At 46.0% G+C, this 20,327-nt stretch overlaps 3 protein-coding genes across 3 annotated transcripts in view; all 3 read right to left on the reverse strand.

Moving 5' to 3' along the window:
- Positions 1-2,560: 2,560 nt before the first annotated feature.
- LOC130199712 (octapeptide-repeat protein T2-like) lies at positions 2,561-5,326 on the reverse strand. The gene has a single exon (XM_056423436.1). It carries the CDS (start codon positions 5,296-5,298, stop codon positions 4,345-4,347), a length of 954 nt encoding a protein of 317 aa, XP_056279411.1. The 5' UTR covers positions 5,299-5,326; the 3' UTR covers positions 2,561-4,344.
- Positions 5,327-5,345: 19 nt separating this feature from the next.
- On the reverse strand, positions 5,346-17,561 carry cwc22 (CWC22 spliceosome associated protein homolog; the record flags this gene model as incomplete). Its single annotated transcript, XM_056428284.1, has 20 exons — positions 17,513-17,561; positions 16,688-16,744; positions 16,397-16,614; positions 15,655-15,848; positions 14,906-15,151; positions 14,267-14,395; positions 13,348-13,516; positions 11,990-12,043; positions 11,707-11,842; positions 10,731-10,937; positions 10,573-10,635; positions 10,391-10,486; positions 9,457-9,538; positions 9,021-9,081; positions 7,594-7,671; positions 7,310-7,462; positions 6,587-6,714; positions 6,361-6,462; positions 5,910-6,070; positions 5,346-5,794 (listed from the first exon to the last, which is right to left on the reverse strand). Coding segments are annotated over exons 2-20 (2,781 nt in total), but the record flags the coding sequence as incomplete, so codon positions are not given.
- Positions 17,562-18,167: 606 nt separating this feature from the next.
- itprid2 (ITPR interacting domain containing 2) overlaps positions 18,168-20,327 on the reverse strand; it is a 48,052-nt gene continuing 45,892 nt past the window's right edge. Inside the window, exon 22 of the mRNA XM_056432459.1 lies at positions 18,168-20,253. Within this exon, the coding sequence (XP_056288434.1) occupies positions 20,146-20,253 (108 nt within the window). The 3' untranslated portion in view covers positions 18,168-20,145. The remainder of the gene's footprint in view (positions 20,254-20,327) is intronic.

The following is a 20,327-nucleotide window of genomic DNA, read 5'->3' on the forward strand; positions in this document are numbered from 1 at the left end:
TATTGCATAGCTTTTAGGATATTTTAACTATGTGTTGTAAAGCATCTTTGAGTATTTTGAAAAGCACTATAGAAATGTAATGTATTATTATTATTATGATAAAATTGAAAGAGTTTTTGAGACAAAATTCCTCAGGGTCATTATTGATCATAAGGTAACATGGAGACAACATATTGAAGATATTAATGGTAACATTTCCAAGTCAATAAGCAATACTGAATAAATGTAGAGATGTACTAACTCCTCAGGCTTTGTACATAAAGTATCGCTCACTTATGCTTCCATATCTATCTCATTGTGTGGAAGTGTGGGGGTCAACTTATAAAACCTTTATATATTCAACAGTTTTGTGACAAAAACGTGCGATACGCATCATGAATAATGTCGGTTACTATGAGCACACACCCTTTGTTTTAAAGATCACGTTATGAAATGTATTGATTTGGTTGATTATAACATATTGCAGATAATATACAGAGCTAAAGTAAAGTCACTGCAGACTGTGTACAAAGTTTGTCTTCAATACATGAGTAAATATGATTTGAGAGATGTTTGTAAGTTTAGTGGACAAAAGGCTAAGAAAGGGATTAAAAGATGTATTTCTATTGTAGGAGTGCAATTATGGAATAATGTTGAAATGGATATAAGAATGGTTTAACTCCTTTTTGGTTTTCAAAGGAAGTATTTATAAAACAATTCTTGAGTTATAAGTGTGAATGAAATGATTTTATATGGAAGATGTATGTGGATGTATATATATACACTACCGTTCAAAAGTTTGGGATCACCCAGACAATTTCGTGTTTTCCATGAAAACTCACACTTTTATTTATCAAATGAGTTGCAAAATGTATAGAAAATATAGTCAAGACATTGACAAGGTTAGAAATAATGATTTGTATTTGAAGTATTAATTTTTTTCTTCAAACTTTGCTTTCGTCAAAGAATGCTCCTTTTGCAGCAATTACAGCATTGTAGACCTTTGGCATTCTAGCTGTTAATTTGTTGAGGTAATCTGTTGAAATGTCACCCCACGCTTCCTGAAGCACCTCCACAAGTTGGATTGGCTTGATGGGCACTTCTTGCGGACCATACGGTCAAGCTGCTCCCACAACAGCTCAATGGGGTTGAGATCTGGTGACTGGCCACTCCATTACAGACAGCAGACCAGCTGCCTGCTTCTTCCCTCAAGAGTTCTTCACAATGTGGAGGTGTGCTTTGGGTCATTGTCCTGTTGGAGGAGCAAATTGTCTCCAATCAAGCGCTGCCCACAGGGTATGGCATGGCGTTGCCAAATGGAGTGATAGCCTTCCTTATTTAAAATCCCTTTGACCTGGTACAAATCTCCCACTTTCCCAGCACCAAAGCAGCCCCAGACCATCACATGACCTCCACCATGCTTGACAGATGGTGTCAGGCACTCTTCCAGCATCTTTTCACCTGTTCTGCGTCTCACAAATGTTCTTCTGTGTGATCCAAACACCTCAAACTTGGATTCATCTGTCCAGAACACCTTTTTCCAATCTTCCTCTGTCCAATGCCTGTGTTCTTTTGCCCATACCAATCTTTTCTTTTTATTGGCCAGTCTCAGATATGGCTTTTTCTTTGCCACTCTGCGTAGAGGGCCAGCATCCCGGAGTCGCCTCTTCACTGTCGACGTTGACACTGGCGTTTTGCGGTACCATTTAACCCTTGTGTTGCCTTAGGGTCATTTGACGGAATCAATATACACTCCTCCTCCTTTTTGGTCATTTTTTTGATTCAAATGTTCATTCCTCCTGTTACCTTTATATTTACTAACATATTTTACCCTTTGGGTTCAATTTGACGCCAGCAATTAAAACCTCCAGAAAATTATTCGATTAATATTGTTTTCCAAGTTTATGTTTGTTTGTTGACTACCGAAAGAACACACATTAAACATTGAATGGGGTCAAATTAATCCAAGGCGGGGAGGTGTATTGATTTTCGTCAAAAAAAACTACCTAAAGGCAAGGGTTAAGGAAGCTGCCAGTTGAGGCCTGTGAGGCGTCTATTTCTCAAACGAGAGACTCTAATGTACTTGTCTTCTTGCTGAGTTGTGCACCGGGGCCTCCCACTTCTCTTTCTGCTCTGGTTAGAGCCCCTTTGTGCTGTTCTCTGAAGGGAGTAGTACACACCGCTGGAGGACATTTTCAGTTTCTTTGCAATTTCTCGCATGGATTAGCCTTCATTTCTAAGAACAAGAATAGACTGGCGAGTTTCACAGGAAACTTCTTTTTTTCTGGCCATTTTGAGAGTCTTATCGAACCCACAAATGTGATGCTCCAGATAATCAACTAGCTCAAAGGAAGGCCAGTTTTATAGCTTATATCTCCAGCATAACTGTTTTCAGCTGTGCTAACATAATTGCACAAGGGTTTTCTAATCAGACATTAGTCTTCTAATGCGATTAGCAAACACAATGTACCATTAGAACACTGGAGTGATGATGAAATGGGCCTCTATACACCTCTGTAGATATTTCATTAGAAACCAGACGTTTCCACCTAGAATAGTCATTTACCACATTAACAATGTAGAGAGTGTATTTCTGATTGATTTAATGTTATCTTCATTGAAAAAAACAATGCTTTTCTTTGAAAAATAAGGACATTTCTAAGTGATCCCAAACTTTTGAACGGTAGTGTACATATATTATTTTTGTATTTTCTGTTATTTTTCTCTATTTTATATTAATTTTCAGATTTTTACTAATAATTTAGGATAGGAATATATAAGCATATTTTTGCTTCTACCTATACCTTTTCACTGTTTTGTATATTATATAGAATAATATTGTGTTGCATTTGATTGACTGAATAAGAAATACACACACAATGTTGGAGTCAAATCCTCAAAGCAAAAGTGTCAATTTCCTGAAAGTAAAAGTACTGAACTTACAGTAAGTGTTCCACAACTGGTTATTATGGGATGTCCCAAATCAGTAAAGGAGCTTCAAGTACCTGGACTTCCCAGTGTGAGAGCCAGGACACACCTGTGGCCCTACGGCCCGGAGGAGGTCCGGATGGGCCCCACTCTCCCGGGCTCCAGTTCTTAAATGGAATCGCCGTCAAATCCCCGAAATGTTTGGACATTTTCTAAACAGCTGCTGCCACGAGTTTTATTCTTTAGATTAAAATATAAATCTAACTGAGTAATTGTCGATTCTCAGGTTAACATTTTGGCCCAACTCTTGGTCACATGATCAGGATTCAAAGGATGACGTCATCAGAGGATCTGTCCACTCCCAGGGGTCTCACATGTTGACCAGTGGATTTACAGGACTTTAAACCAAATGTCCAGCACCAAACGGAAATATCAGTATAAACAGTAACAATTTTGAAAATTTAGCGTATTGAGGGCGAACGCCAGCTTATATTTTGAGCGTCTTCTTAAAAAAACATAAATTATATCAAACTCGGCATAAATGATGCGATTATAACATTTCCATGACTTTTCCAAAACTTTTATGATTTAAGTTTTTTCCGTGACTTTCCCAGGCCTGGAAATGACCATTTTAAAATTCCATGATGTTTCCAGGTTTTCCATGACCCAGGGTTCTTACACATATTGACCAATGGATTTCCAGGACTTTAAACCAAATGTCCATGACCAAACAGAAATCTCGGTATAAACATGAACATTTTTGAAAATGTTGCATATTGAGGGCGTACGCCGGCTTATATTTTGAGCGTCTTTCTTAACCCTTGTGTCACCTTCGGGTCAATTTGACCCGATTCAATGTTTAATGTCGGTGTTCTTTCGGGAGTCAACAAACAAACATAAAGTACCTCACACTTAAACTTGGAAAACAATATTAATTCTAATAATTTTCTGGAGATTTTAATAGCTGGGGTCATATTGACCTCAAGGGTAAAATATGTTAGTAAATATAAAGGTAACAGGAGGGTAAAACATTGAATCGGGTCATATTGACCCGAAGGCAACGCAAGGGTTAAAAAAACACATTCATTATATCAAACTCGGCGTAAATGATGTGATTATAACACATTTCCAGGACTTTTCCAGGTTTTCCACGACCGTACGAACCCTGCATTCCAACCAATCGAGAAGTAGAACGTTTAAAAAGAGATTCTGTTGTTGCTTCCTGAACACCAGGAGCAGCTGAAAACAGTTGAAACTGAAACGGATTTTAAAAACCTTCAAAAGAAACTTTAATGTTTTTTGTTTTTCCCCCCCGAAAATGTCAACAACAAAAAGCTATTATAGAAAATACAGACAGACAGAATAAGTAGAGAGAGAGAGAGAGAGAGAGAGAGAGACACCCAGAGTGACCACGGGGCGAGCCGTCGACCCGCCGCTTCACCTCCTCCTCCTCTCCTCCTCTCGCTCTCTGTTGCGGTCCCTGTTCTCTTTGTTCCTCTCTCTCTCCCTCGGCTTCTCTCGCTCCTTCTCGCCCTTCTCCTCCCTCTCTCCGTCCCTCCCTCGGTCTCTCTCGCTCACTCCGTCTCTTTGTCGGCCTTGAAAGTCCATTTTGCTCCTCCTCCTGTCCTCCTGCTCCTCCTCTTCCTCGGACCTCTCGTCCCGTCGGCTCCGGCGGGTAGCGTCGCGCATCTCACGTGCACGCCCCTCCGGCTCACATGGACGCTCACGCCCCTCCGGCTCACGTGCACGCCCCTCCATCTCACGTGCACGCCCTTCTGGCTCACGTGGACGCCCCTCCGGCTCACGTGGACGCTCCTCCGGCTCACGTGGACGCTCACGCCCCTCCGGCTCACGTGCACGCCCCTCCATCTCACGTGCACGCCCTTCTGGCTCACGTGGACGCCCCTCCGGCTCACATGGACGCTCACGCCCCTCCGGCTCACGTGCACGCCCCTCCATCTCACGTGGACGCTCACGCCCTTCCATCTCACGTGCACGCCCCTCCATCTCACGTGGACGCTCACGCCCTTCCATCTCACGTGCACGCCCCTCCATCTCACGTGGACGCTCACGCCCTTCCATCTCACGTGCACGCCCCTCCATCTCACGTGGACGCTCACGCCCTTCCATCTCACGTGCACGCCCCTCCATCTCACGTGGACGCTCACGCCCTTCCATCTCACGTGCACGCCCCTCCATCTCACGTGGACGCTCACGCCCTTCCATCTCACGTGCACGCCCCTCCATCTCACGTGGACGCTCACGCCCTTCCATCTCACGTGCACGCCCCTCCATCTCACGTGGACGCTCACGCCCTTCCATCTCACGTGCACGCCCCTCCGGCTCACGTGGACGCTCACGCCCTTCCATCTCACGTGCACGCCCCTCCATCTCACGTGGACGCCCCTCGATCTCACGTGGACGCCACGCCTTCCATTCACGTGCCGCCCCTCCGGCTCACGTGGACGCTCACGCCCTTCCATCTCACGTGCACGCCCCTCCGGCTCACGTGGACGCTCACGCCCTTCCATCTCACGTGCACGCCCCTCCGGCTCACGTGGACGCTCACGCCCCTCCATCTCACGTGCACGCCCCTCTATCTCACGTGGACGCCCCTCGATCTCACGTGGACGCTCACGCCCTTCCATCTCACGTGCACGCTCACGCCCCTCCGCGAGGCCTTTCCTGTCCTTCCTCGCCTGCTTCTCGTCGCCGCTGTCCTCGTCGCCCTCGTCTTCGTTCTTGCGCTCGACTCTCTTCTTGTCCGACTGTTTGTCTTTCTTGTTCTTCATCTTCTTGTTTTTCTTCTTCTTGTCCTCCCCTTTCTTCTTCTTCTTCTCAATGCTTTGTTCTTTTCTCTTCTTCTTCTTCTGTTTGCCGTCCGAGTCTGAAGGACGAGAGGGGAACACAAAATACATTTTTTTTTTCAGAAAAAGAACATTTACAGATAAAAACAACAACATGCGATTCGATTCACGTTAAATAAAACAAGACGGACGTACCCGAGCTGCTGCTGGAGTCGGAGGAATCCGAGTCGCTCGAGGAGGAGGAGTCAGATGAGGACGAGGAGGATGAAGAGGAGGAGGAGTCAGAGGATTCCACTTCCTGGTTCTGAGTCATGATTATCTTGGGAGCGTTCTTCAGATGTTCCCTCAACTCGTCCCTGAGAGACAGAAGTATGTGCGTGAGAAACGTGTGTACATGCACCACATTCACAATGTAAAACATTAGTTTGGGAATAAAATACAAATGAAGAAATATTACAAAGTAAAATAAGATCGAGATGAATAATATGATTAAAGACTTTTCACATATGGCTCAAACATCCACGCGGCCTCCGATGTGTGGCTGAATTGTACAGCGTTCACAGTATAGCGAGTGTGTGTCTGTGTGTGTGTTTGTCTGTGTGTGTCTGTGTGTCTGTGTCTGTGTATGTGTGTGTCTGTGCCTTACGTCAGGCCTCCCAGTCCGATAGAGGTGAAGAAGTTGATGGCGAAGCGAGTGTTTCTGGGATTGTCCCGAGGGAAGAGACCTTCAAAGTACAGCTGCAGAGTCCTGAAACACACAGACGGCCGCTTAGCGTGTTGTAATCTTTATTTATCTTTGAAGAGAGACAGAGGACCTCATGCTTCAGCGTGTGTGTGTGTGTGTGTGTGTGTGTGTGTGTGTGTGTTCGTACGGGTCTTTAAGCCTCTGGTTGAGTCTGGGGAGGCCCATGTAGGCACAGAGCTCCTGGAAAAGGATCTTCACAAAGATCCTGCTGGACGACGTCGTGGTGTCCTCGCTCATCTGGACCGACTCCAGCACCTGGTGGCCGAGAGACACAAGAGAGCAGAGAGAGAGAGAGAGAGAGAGAGCGAGAGAGAGCAGAGAGCGAGAGAGAGAGAGGGAGCGAGAGAGAGAGAGGGAGCGAGAGAGAGAGAGAGAGAGAGAGAGAGCGAGAGAGAGAGAGAGCAGAGAGAGAGCGAGAGAGAGCAGAGAGAGAGCGAGAGAGAGAGCAGAGAGAGCGAGAGCAAGAGAGAGCAGAGAGAGAGCGAGAGAGAGCGAAAGAGAGAGAGAAAGAGAGCGAGAGAGCAGAGAGAGAGAGAGAAAGAGAGCGAGAGAGCAGAGAGAGAGCGAGAGAGAGCGAGAGAGCGCGAAAGAGAGAGAGAGAGAGCGAGAGAGAGAGAGCGAGAGAGAGAGCGAGAGAAAGAGCAGAGAGAGAGCGAGAGCAAGAGAGCGAGAGCGAGAAAGAGAGAGCGAGAGAGAGAGCGAGAGAGAGAGCGAAAGAGAGAGAGAGAGCGAGAAAGAGAGAGCGCGAAAGAGAGAGAGCGAGAACCATGAATTCTGAGGAAAAACCAATCAGAAAGAACATCCAGATCCACGTGTGTGTGTGTGTGTGTGTGTGTGTGTGTGTCCTCACACTCCAGGGCACAGAGTCGGTGTAGAGCAGGTGGGCGAACAGCCGGGCCACGTTCCTCAGCTTGTTGGTCTCCAGCCGGTGGATGGTTTCGTACTGCTCCGCGAAGATCCCCTCAAAGCTCTCCATGTACTCCTTCCTCAGCAGACAGAACCTCTGGGACAGAGCGGCGCACGAGTCACACGTCTCCACGGCGACGGGGGAAACCGCCGACCGCCTCGAGATGAATCCCGAGACCTGGACACGTGAAGTCAAAAAGCACCCGGCGAGGAGTTGACCGGACTCACCCCGGCCAGCAGGCCGAAGAACTTCTCGTAGGTCCTCTGCTGGGCGCAGCAGTCCAGGATCATGTTGCACAGCTCCTTCTGTAACACAAACACAACGACACTCACAACACGGCCACTCACAGCCCCGCCCCCACACACATGCTGCAAGAGAGCACATTGTCAATCTATTTGAGGAACTTTCTTAAATCTGAAGGGACGTGTTGCCGACCGCCGACCCGACACGGGGATATGATTCACGATGCGGGTCGGGGACAGAAGTCCGGTGTCGATATGGCGTTTCGTACATGTCGGTGCCTGAGCCGATTGAAATGGGAAAAAACTTTTCTTTTGCACTTCTCTGGTGACTCCGCCCTGTCAGCCGGTTACGAGCCGATCATTTAACTTTGTTTCACTGTCAGCGTGAGGCTGGGCGCGATGGGGAGACGGTCCCCCTGAACACGTGGAGACCGATGATGACGAGCAGCCTGAACTCAGAGTAGTACCGGAACGTGGATTGCAAGTCTTGCGTTCATAAAAGTAGGTCAACAAATAACAAATTAGCCATTATAACCATGTTTAAGATAGCTCGTAGATCATAGCTAGCTCGAGCTCTGAGCGTGACAGTCTGATATCCGTTTGTTGTCATTGCTCCATGAGAACGGCTTTTACAGGGAATACGGCGTAAGAGGTTTTTAAAGTACCGGTTTAGGCACCGGTATCGGAAAAAACCCAAACGATACCCATCCCTCCTCCCGATACTCGAGCGTTTGTTTCTACCGTTATTCTTGTTTTCGTCCATTCCACGGTTGAACCAACACGGCCTCCTGCTATTTGAAAGCTGCAGGAGGCCGTGTTGCAATTTCCATAAATTGTATGAAAGCGTTGCCCCCCCCGCGAGGCCGCCGCCTGGGTCCAACGGATTAACATTCAGACGTCTTGTTTTTCTTTTTGATCTGAAAGCCGCGCAATTATTGTCGTGTTTTTTTGTGTGTGTGCTTCCTTTTTCGGTTTCCAGCTGCTGCACCGAGTGATTTAGTCCAAACGCTGACCCACAAGGTCACCCACAAGGTCACCCACAAGGTCCCCCCCATATACACGTGCATCTTCTTTTAAGTTTTAGTTATTAACTAGTTTATCAGCGCCACCTTCTGGTCGGCCGTGCCACGGAAAAAGGTTCGTGTTTTTAGAAGTTCAGTGTTTTTGTTTCATAAATTCATTTAAATGTCTTTAAAACAATAGTCACAGTCGCCGCAAATGTTATTTATCTTGATCGTCCGGCTGCTGTCGTCACGTCGAGGAATCCACTGTCAGCTTCTTTTATCCTGGCACATTATTTTAATTTTCATCCTCAGTAGACAAGGACTCATCGGTGTGCGTCACTGAAGCCTTTTACATGACAAGTGTGTGTGTGTGTGTCTGTGTGTGTGTGTGTGTGTGTGTGTACTTACCGTCTGGCTGTCAGGAAAGTCCATCTTGATGAGCTTGTGAGCGCACTCCTCAAAGTCCAAACTACGGACAAAAAAAAAAAAAAATTAGTAACAATACAAATGTGAGCTCAAGGGTGTGTGTGTGTGTGTGTGTGTGTGTGTGTGTGTGTTCCCGTTTGTGTGATATTTGTTCTTAATCCTTTTCAGTTTCATCCTGTTCTCCAAAACTGTGAGCCGCTCTACACTGAAACCATGGTAACTAGGCTGCACACACACAATTTAAACACAGCTTTAAATATTATTCCAAGTCCATCAAATATAGAAGGAGCTGTAAATAACTGCCGACACCCAGAGAGACAATTGAGTCACTGTGCGTGTGTGTGTATATGTGTGTACTCTCTCTGCAGGTCTCCAAAGTAATCTGTGTGTGTGTGTGTGTGTGTGTGTGTGTGTGTACCTGGACTGGATAGCGAGGTAGATGGTTCTTCTAAAAGCAACCAGGTTGACTTCAGTCATATCATAGATGGTGATCTTCTCATCTGAGGGCAAGAGAGGGAAAGACAGAGACAGAGAGAGAGAGAGACAGAGAGAGAGACAAAGAGAGACAGAGAAAGAGAGACAGAGAGAGAGACAGAGACAGAGAGAGAGAGACAGAGACAGAGACATAGAGACAGAGAGAGAGACAGAGAAAGAGAGAGACAGAGAGACAGAGAAAGAGAGAGACAGAGAGAGAGACAGAAAGAGAGACAGAAAGAGAGACAGAGAGAGACAGAGACAGAGAGACAGAGACATAGAGACAGAGAGAGACAGAGAGAGAGACAGAGCCAGAGAGACAGAGCCAGAGAGACAGCGAGAGACAGAGCGACAGAGAGAGAGAGAGACAGAGAGAGAGACAAAGAGAGACAGAGAAAGAGAGCGACAGAGAGAGAGACAGAGAGACAGAGAAAGAGACAGAGAGAGAGACAGAGACAGAGCGACAGAGAGAGCGACAGAGAGAGAGACATAGAGACAGAGAGAGAGACAAAGAGAGACAGAGAAAGAGAGAGACAGAGAGAGAGACAGAGAGAGGGGGATTCTTTAATATTGTGTTAAAATCAAGTTCATACCATAATACGAGATATGAATTTGGAACAGTTAGTCGGTGGTGTGTGGCTCTCCAAAGCCCCCCCCCCCCCCCATGTTAAACTATCCGTTTAAATACATTTTTAAAAAGGTGACGATAATACCAGTCCAGCTCCACAAACTCTGGATCCTACGTTTCCCATAATGCAACACCTCAACATCTTTTTAGTCAAAACCTACCACGTTTAAGACTCCACCTGAGATAACCCCAATGACATCATCGGAGTGATTCTCTCACGTGACGACAAACCGCCGCAGTCGGGCCTCACCTGCTCCCTCCTCCGCGTTCTCCTCTTCTTCGTCCCCCTCTTCGTCGCTGCCGTCGCCGTCCTCCCCCGAGTCGCTGCTGCCCTCGTCCAGGATGTCTGTCGGGAGGGCGTCAGCCGATTGGTTAAACCGAGGGGGGAAGTGACAGCCGATTGGCCGGTTTGATGCCGGTGCGCATTCTGACCTCTTTTAATGGTTTTGTATTTCTCCTCGCTCTCCAGGAAGTCCGGGTCCATCTTAAACACATCTGAGTGAACACACACACACACACACACACACACGTTAGAATGACACACGGATGTCTTTCTGAGGCTCGGGGAGTCCGGCGGAGGTCTTTCTTACTGAGCAGCTCCTCGGTGTCGTACTCGTCGTCCAGCGGCAGCATGTGGGTGAACTGGTCTCCCTCGTCCACCAGGTCCAGACCCTCCAGGATCACCGGGTGGTCTTTGAAGCCGTCCTTCCTGATGGCGAACATCACCTCGATCATGTACTGGACCCTCTTGTCGATGGCCGACTCGTGGAGGATGTTCCTGAGGCGCTCGAAGATGGCTGCGAAGAGAGACGGAGCGTCGACGGCGAACCGCGCCGACGGCGAGGATCGAGTCCAATCGGGAGCGGCCAGACCGTCAGAAACACGCGACACACTCGACTGGAACTGTTTTAATGTGTTGTACGGCGACCTTGAGAGCCTCGAAAGGCGCTTTATGAAATAAATGTATAATTACCTTCGCATTGAAAATGCGGAAGGTTATGTTTTTATCTCTGTGTATTTATTTATTTGTATGCGTGTTACTCACATAACTCAAAAAGTATTAAACCAAATCGCATGAAAATTGGTGGGATGATTGGTTATTATCCGGGGACCATTTGATTAGATTTTGGGATCGATCGGGTCAAAGTCATGAAAAGGTCAAAATCATCTTTTTACCATAGCGCGGTCAATCTTTATCCAATTGGCATGCATCTAATGGCAAAATGTTCATAATTCAATGCCCAATCTTGTGATATGCGAAGGTATGCGCTCTACCGAGTGCCCATTCTAGTTATTATTATTATACCGTTAGTTCAACGGTTACGGTTCAGATTTACGGAGATTTTCTTGCTTGTTGGAGGTCAAACACAGTTTGAGGGGAAGCTCAGGCTGAGAAGACGGATTCAGGGGAACAAAGAGTCCCGAAGCAGGTTTGTGACAGCTGGCTCCCAAAACCGTGTCTGTTTACTCCATTTACAGCCCAGTGTGTGTGTGTGTGTGTGTGTGTGTGTGTGTGGGCAACAAAGGGCCTGACTGAGGCGAGGAAGGCCGTGTTTAAGCGGCTACCGTTGATTCCTCGCGGGGACACCTCGGTCAGTTTGAGTCCGCACTCCTTCAGGAAGGCGATGGCGACCTCCACGCTGTCGTCGGTCGGACGCTCCAGCAGCAGCGTGAGCATCTCCAGACAGAGGACCTCGTGGGCCTGAGGGCGAGAGACCACGGAGACGACAGAGAGAGAGAGGCGTAAACACACTTCAATAGGAGCTGAACACAAACACTCAGAGCGCCCGTTAATAACGTTATTATAACCAATATTATTGGTGTAATAAGACAGACGGGCGGCACCTACCACGTTCTGGTTGATAAAATGCGCCACAAACTTTGAGGCCGTCAAGCATTGTTGCTGGAAAACAAAAGACGGACTGGTTTTAATAGATTACTAATATGAATACAGTCAACGTCTAGAATGATAGGAAACACAATTCAAACTTAAGTGTCAGGAAAAATGAAGAAAGAAAAGACTTGAGGACTCTTACTGGCTCATTTAAATGAAGAAATGTGGTTCAGAATAAACAGCGCGTGAATTATTTAAGATAATCGTTGTGTTTATTTGCCACAAACCGCCGTTGGTACCGGGAGGAGCATGGATGTGAAAATGAAGAAGATATGTATGCCTGTATCTGCATGAGAAAACTAATCTGGGTTCATGGATCTAATCTTAAACATCTCATAGACGGGACCATATGTGTATATATATATATATATCTTCTGTAGTTTGGTGGCCGGGGTTAAAAACCTTCCAGAATAATTTAGGTGTAGTTTCTTATTCGACGCTCTACATTTGAATCATCCAGCTTCCGCCTGCTCAAGTTAACCCTCCTGTTACCTTTGGGGTCAATTTGACCCCATTCAATGTTTAACGTCTCAAAAAAAATGATTGACATCTTTTTTTTTTGCTTCATATTTCATGACTTTTCCTAATTTATTGGGGACAAATGTGAAAACATAACATTCACATGATGATATGTTTTCACTGTCCTGAACACAACTTGTACGCATCGGTGTTCTTCGGGGTCAATTTGACCCCAGGCTGTAAAACATAAGAAATATCAACTTTTTTATATATTTAAAGGGCTATTTAGATAGTCAACAAACAAACATAAAGTACCTCACACTTAAACTTGGGAAACAATATTAATTATAATAATTTTCTGGAGGTTTTAATTGCTGGGGTCAAATTGACCCAGAGGGTAAAAGATGTGAGTAACAGGAGGGTTAAAACACTCCCACCTCAGTGGAGGTGGGAATACGTCAGAAACCACACCACGAGTTTCTCTTTAACAGCACCAATACAACTTGAGGAGCTGCGTTTTCTTTTTGGTTTAAAATAAAATCAAATGTAGATCAGAAAAAAGTCATTTAAATAAAGAAAAAGAAAAAAATTGCCGTTGCCGTTGTCTTTCTTTGGTAACAGATATGAATGATGTGTGGTATTTGTTATAAATGTACGTTGGTACATGGAGGGACTTAGGACCCAGGGGAAGACAGACGCACAAACAGCTCTTCAGTCGGTCGGCGTTCCTTTTCGGAGTCAGTGAATGAACGCGTTTACCGTGAAACCGGCGGAAGAATCGTGCAAAAACACGGCGATGTGAATTTGTGACCGCACCGCCACCTCGTCAGATGTGCAGTCGGACAGACGGGTACCTTGAGGTTGCGGCGGTAGCTCCTCCTGAAGGTCAGGATGAGGCGTTTGAGGATCAGCTCTCCGAGCTGAGGGAACTTGGAGTTGATGATGGCGACAACGGCCGAGTAGACGTGGGTGAAGGTGGGCGACGCCGCCTGAGCCTGCAGCACCGAGCGGGACAGCAGACCCCTGAGACAGACGGCGGGAGGTCAGGGGGTCGGTCAGACGCGACCTCCAGGGGAGGAGAGGAAAGCGGCGCACTCATCGGGAAGCGGCTTCTCTCTCATGAAGTAGCCGTCGAGTATTCGCGCCGTTTTGAGGAATTTTATGTATAAATTTAAATGTCGACTGAGTGTCTCAGAGAATCTAGTGATAAAAGCTCGGCTGACCCAGTGATGCCAGGTATGCGTCTCGTTTCTGGAAGCAATGGAACAATGTGTGTCTGTTTTTTAATCCAGAGTGACTTTTTGGCTCCAATGGCTGGACCGGTGTCCTCGTCGTGTATTTTATTGTATTTTATATGTTGATGTTACCTTCGCATTGAAAATGCGGAAGGTTATGTTTTGATCGCCGTGTATTTATTTATTTATTTGTATGCGTGTTACTCGCATAACTCAAAAAGTATTAAACCGAATCGCATGAAATTTGGTGGGATGATTGGTTATTATCCGGGAACCATTTGATTACATTTTGGGATCGATCGGGTCAAAGGTCAAGGTCATGAAAAGGTCAAAATCTTCTTTTTACCATAGCACGGTCAATTTTTATCCAGTTGGCATGCAACTAATGCCAAAATGTTCATAATTCAATGCCCAATCTTGTGATACGCGAAGGTATGCGCTCTACCGAGTGCCCGTTGTATTTGTGTTTGTTGTTTTATGGACCCATGAGTCTGGAATAAAGACATATACATATATATATTAATGTGGCGTGGCTCACCTCCCCCTGACGATGTTCTCCTGCAGCAGCTCCTGGATGATGTGGACGATGTTGGACACGTTGACTTTGTTGATCAGGCCGTTGATGGACTTCTTCAGGGCCTCCCAGCTCATCCTCTGATAGGCCAGGCTGCACAGGACCACAACAATGATGTGACGTCGGAAAAAAATACACAGTCGAGACTTCCGGTTCCACGTCTCGGGTCTCGAGCCGAGGCGAACCCGGAGCTGTGAAGTAGATTCAAACTGCGGCGCGGTGGTACATTGCTACTATTATTTAAATCGTGCACTGATGGTGCTTTAAATAACAATATTCTTCATCTTCACCTCAACCAATTGGGCGCGCTCTAACTTCTCATAAAGTCCCTCTGGGTCGAGTCGGGTCTGCGACAGTTCTACCTTCCTTAGTCTGACATGTGACTGTTTTCATAAATGTTATACATGTATAATACTTGTTTCTATGTATAATGTGGAAGGTCAGACTTGGGCCCAAAAGACATTTTCCCAGGTGAATAACTTCCCGGAAGAAAGAAAATTCTCCTACAACCTCTTGGACGATTGGAAAATGATCAATAAGTGAGTTAATAAGCTAAAACTAAGAGGACCGTGTAAAGAAACAACTCATTTCAAACCGTCTCACCTGGTCTTGTCCGTGATTTGCTGCTGCATCATGCGCAGCTTGGCGGGGGGGATGTAAGCTCCGCCCGTCCGGGTCAGGATCGGGTCAATCTCCTCCTTCTTCTTCTTCACCGGCGGCGCCTCCGCCGGCTCCCAGTCCGTCGGCGGGGAGCCGGAGCGTCCTCGCCGCCTGTTGTCCGACTCTCCGCCCCGATTGGTCCACCGGTCACGCCCGTCCCGATCGTCGCGCCGATCGTCATAGCGATCCCTGGGTGGAGCACAGAGGAGACGACGAAGGGGGGGGGGAAAGTGTAACTAATTTTCAACGTGCAAAACAACCCGAGTCTCAACAGGTGTGGTAAACATAAACTTAAAGGTTTTAGCCGCCCCTGCTTTATAGTTTATTTGACTCTAAATGGACCATAATTAACATTTATTTATTTAGGACTTAAACTCATGTTTACTGAGGGAATAAATCAAGAGAGGAGTCATTTTCTCAGACTTCTATACAATCAGAGTTGTTTTTACACACAGAGGCGTGGCCCCTGGGGGCCATGAGATAGAATGCAAGTTTAAGGCCCTTCAGCATCAGTTTCATTTTTAAGCTTGCCGCCTGGTTTTGATGTGCAAAGTGTTTCATGAACGAAAAGGTGTTCACGACCCGGTTTCCCAAAGTCGTGAACATATTGATCAACTCATTTAAAACTAATTAAAAAGTGAATCCACAAAAATCGACAAGGCAATAAAAAGCCGTGTGCGTCTGCTCGTTACCGTGTGTAGCGTCCTCGGTCGTAGCGGCCCCGGTCCCGGTCTCTCTCTCTGGACCTGGACCGGTCTTGACCTCTTGACCTGGACCCGTCTCGTCCTCTGGATCTGGATCTCGATCCGTCTCTCTCTCTGGATCTGGACCGGTCCCGTCCCCAGGATCCGTCTCTTTCTCTGGACACGGACTTGGAGCTTGACCTCTGAACATCAGATGAGAAAATAGTGTCAGCTTTATTTCTTCAGTCTTTGGTTCAAAGCATCGTGATTGTTCCTGAATGATGGAATTGCTTGAGATGCCAAATATCCGACAAGAGGGGCGAACATGTCGGTGTGCGTCAGCTGACTAGCTGGAGAGCAAATAGGGTTTTTTTCAGGGCTAATCGCCAAAAAAAGATGATTTACATCAAAGTATTTTAATAAGATAAACACACGTTGTCATCAGGCCGGGGAGCAACTTGGAAACAACCACCAGAAGAGCTAGAAAAGGTTGTTGCGAGTCTGGACTCGACCAAAACCAAAGCCGATATCGTACAATATTTCTTGCAGCACTGCTGTAACAGCAAAAATGTTCCTTTCGCATGTTATTTCTGTACATAAGCCCCTCCTCCCTCCCCAAATAAATGTGAGTTTCTCCAGTCGAGGTTCCTTCCCTGAGCCCGATTGTGTGCAGCAAACATCCTCAGTTCACTCTAATCGGCGTCTGTAACCACATATAATGTCAGTAAAGTCACCGTTCATCCTCGCTTACTTTGATCTGAGCCACACTGCTCCTTAGCTTCCTCAATGCACCGCGATGTTCATCCTCATCGTCGCTGCTGGTGCTGTCGTCCGAGCTGCCGGAGGCGGGGCTCCCCGGACTCGCTCGAGGGGACGACTTCTCTTTGGGGCTTCCTTCGACCGAGCCGGCCCGTCGAGGCTCCTCCTCCTCCGCCGCGGCGGCGGGACCGGACTCGTCTTCCGGCGGCCCTGAAGACGGCATCGTGAGACGAGGACCGTCACCGTGACAACAGCAGGTACAGTTAGAGCACGGTTCACTCACCACTCGGCTCTTTCTGCACAGGACTGGGACTTTGACTTCTGCCTGGAGAGTCCATACCTGAAATATACATAAATAATAATTTTAAAAAGTACCAGGATTGCATTAAATAACAAACAGGCCTTTTTCTTATTCTTCTGGTTATCTAATCCCATGAAAAGTCACAACTAAATGCGACTGTGGATGTCACTTCTAAAAGACACATTAATAGTTTCGTTAATAGTATTCCTGCTCAACCAACAGTCCCAAAACGTGACAGTTCATCCCAATGAAAACACGACATTCTCACACTGAAGAAGCTGGGATCATAAAAGTATTTGGTCTTTTAATTTGACATCATTTTGTGACGATTTTCAAAAACAGCTGCCGGTATTCTGTCCATCACTTCACGTAAAGACACTTTTGAGTCTTTCCAGATACATTTCTGTGCTGAAATATTTCTAACAGCTGTATAAAGGTGTCGTTTGTGATCCCTTCGAAAACATTAGTACAAGTTTACAGTTAGCTGGATCTACATTCAGCTAACCTACCTGAAGAGATAACTTGCATTTAAAAAGCCGTACGCATAAATTAGTCGTCTGAGCCGGTTATCATTGCATTATATTTAGTTTATACTTCACCAAAACGCCAAAGACAAAGTCGGAGTTCTCGCCATGTGTGTTTGGATGAGCGTAGATGAGCTAACGCTAGTGAGCTAGGTTCTTCTTACTTTAGTTCCAGCTAGTCGGCTAAGATGCTCGTTAATTGTCGGTGAAAGCTGCAGACTGTTGACTCTCCGACCTTAAAAAGAGACTAAGTGTATTTCTGTGTGTTTTTGTGTCTTCTTACCGTTCTGTTTTCCGCCTTTTTGTCCGTTAAATCAGTGACGTTCTTATGGCGGAAAACTTCCCACAATAACTTAAGTACTTCCGGGTTACGGCTAGTTGACGGATTTCACAATAAAAGTCCACAGGTTGCTTTTAATGTAATGGCTTTTTATTGTATCGCCCCCTTGTGGTGTAAATATGTATAGTCACAATGTGACTAGTCCATGATGATTATAATTTAAGATATAAATACACTAGAAAAAGTGTTTTTGTCCCGTTTTTTACATTTATTTGTATTTAGACAGATATACATTTCTGTCTCAATACAAATAAATTTAAAAAACGGGGAAAAGCCAAAGAAAATATACTATTGCTGGTTTGAATTCCTGAAAACGTGGCAGGATACAATGCAGGATAAATTTTTTCTAAAGCAAATAAATGCTAAAAAGTGTCGACAATGCATAAAGTCGAAGATTCAGTTCAGTTCAAGCACCTAAAGCAGTTGAAATTAAGTTTAGTTTACTCTATAATGATACACAATAGGCTCAATATTCGGTTTATATGTATATCTTAGACTACAAAGTAAATACAAGCAATGGTTGTCAGATAGATAAGTAAAATATTTTAAATGTAGAGGAGTAGAATGATAATCAGCACAAAGTTAAGCAGCACTCATCTGTACTGAAAATAAATACATCTTTATTATTGTCATTTCTACAGAGTGATCTCCCCTGCATCCCGCTGAGAAGACATCAATACAAAGTACACATCGTCATTAATACACATCGATAGAAAGTATTAGCCACCAATAGTCAGACAGAGAAGTCAAATTAGTGGGAAGGATTTTCTTGTTCAGTTCAAAAAAATTCTAAAAACACATTACACAGTGAATGTTGGTCCAGCAGAGCAAAAGTTTGTGATCATAAAAACAAAGAAAAGTTTGAAACAAACACAAAGTCAATAAACGCTGATGAGAATAAAGGTTCTACGGTCCAGTTAATAATGATTTAGCGTTGAATAAAGACTGAGATGTGCCTGAAAGCTCAGACTCATTACCTTCGAGCTCAGAATCTCTTCACCATATATTGTTCCAAACATCCAAACCGAACGACAAACACAATCAATAACTTGTTTCCCAATAATTCAGCTCTCAGTATTTAATTTAAATACTAATGCGAGTCTGTGCAGAACCGGTTTTTTGTCTTTCAGAGAAGATTTTTTTTAAAGAAAGACGAGGAGGTATTCAGGGGCGCGTTGGTTTTAAACCGACTGTGCGGCGGTCGCCTCGGCTACTCCAGAGATTTTCACAAAACCGGCGAGGCGCCGCGCAGACTCCACGCACAGGAGAGCTCCGAGAACCAGATGTTCAGTAAACGGTCGTTAGAAAGTCGTTGTTCGATCGCTTCTGTGGATTCTGTGCAAAAAGCAGGAAACGTCCGCAGATTAATTTGCGTCAACCGAGCTGCGGCGGAGAGTCGCTGATCGATCAGGAATCAATATATACGTTCATATTATTGCACAGATTTGTCATCGGACAGTCGTGAAGCGACGGTTTGGGATACTTAGCCTGCTCCACCGATACATATTCTGCTGACCTGGCACTGCGTCATCATCACTGTAGCCATGACGACTTAATGAAACCTGCTGCTGCAGAGTGACCGTTGACCCCCGCAGTACCTAATGACATAACTGACCTCCACACACACACACACACACACACACACACACACACACACACACACACACACACACACACACACACACACACACACACACACACACACACACACACACACACACACACACACACACACACACACACACACACACACACACACACACTTAACTCAACGAATCAGAAAGAAAATGGAAAGTGCAGATTCAACGGTGAATGAGGCAAGCGGAGCAGAAGCACGATGAAGATGAAGATGATGGCGTGTGGACAGCTGCAGAAGCATACACCTTAAACCGAGTATCTTTAAAAGCTCTTCAACCCGTTCACGTGAAGGTGACATGTGCATGGAGGGAATAACTTCAGGCAGTAAAAGCTCCCTGGAGTTCATGGAATGCAAACCAGGCCAGAGAGCTCACATTTAAACATCCTTAATGAGGCCTTTACAGCATTCAGAAAGGAAGTCCATTCCCCGGAAGTCGCTTTAAAAGCTTCAACTCTGCCAAATTAATGAATATATAACAAGCCACTGATTTATTATTATCATCATTATTATTATTGTTATTACCACTATGATCAATACGCACTGATCTGATGTCAGACTGGGATTCACAGGATTGGGACGAGTACTTGTAGTTTTAGTGAAGTGGTAGTTTGAGGCCTCGCTTTGATCAGAACAGCTTAGAAACAGGAAACAGGAAGTGACGATGACACCCCCCCCCCCACTGATGGTTCACAGGGACAGCCGGTGTTCCCAGCATGCATCACACCTGCAACAAGCGAACCGGTCCCGCCCGAGGCCCCGCACAGGTGCGTTGGGGGCGGGGCTCGCCCCACGCCGGCCCCCCAGCGTGGCGGACGTACAGTGTTAGACACTTAGTGTTCGCACAGACAGTGTTTGTTACTCGGTTGTAGACACAGTGTTACAGACAGACAGTGTTGCCGTGGTTACGACCGGCAGGAAGCGAAGGAGTCGGCCGCGACTAAAGGGGGCGTTGCCTGCCGGGCAGCGGCGTGTGGCGCGGCGACACGGCGGCCAGCAGCTCGGCGTAGATCTCCTGTCGGACCTCCTGCGCCACGCTCTCTCGGATCTGGAAAAGGGGCGGAGCCAGAATCAGAAAAACACACGCCGTGTTATTTTTAAAAAAAAAGGAAAACACTTCAT

This window comes from Pseudoliparis swirei, chromosome 2, assembly GCF_029220125.1.
Source record: "Pseudoliparis swirei isolate HS2019 ecotype Mariana Trench chromosome 2, NWPU_hadal_v1, whole genome shotgun sequence".
NCBI classification, from domain to species: domain Eukaryota; kingdom Metazoa; phylum Chordata; class Actinopteri; order Perciformes; family Liparidae; genus Pseudoliparis; species Pseudoliparis swirei.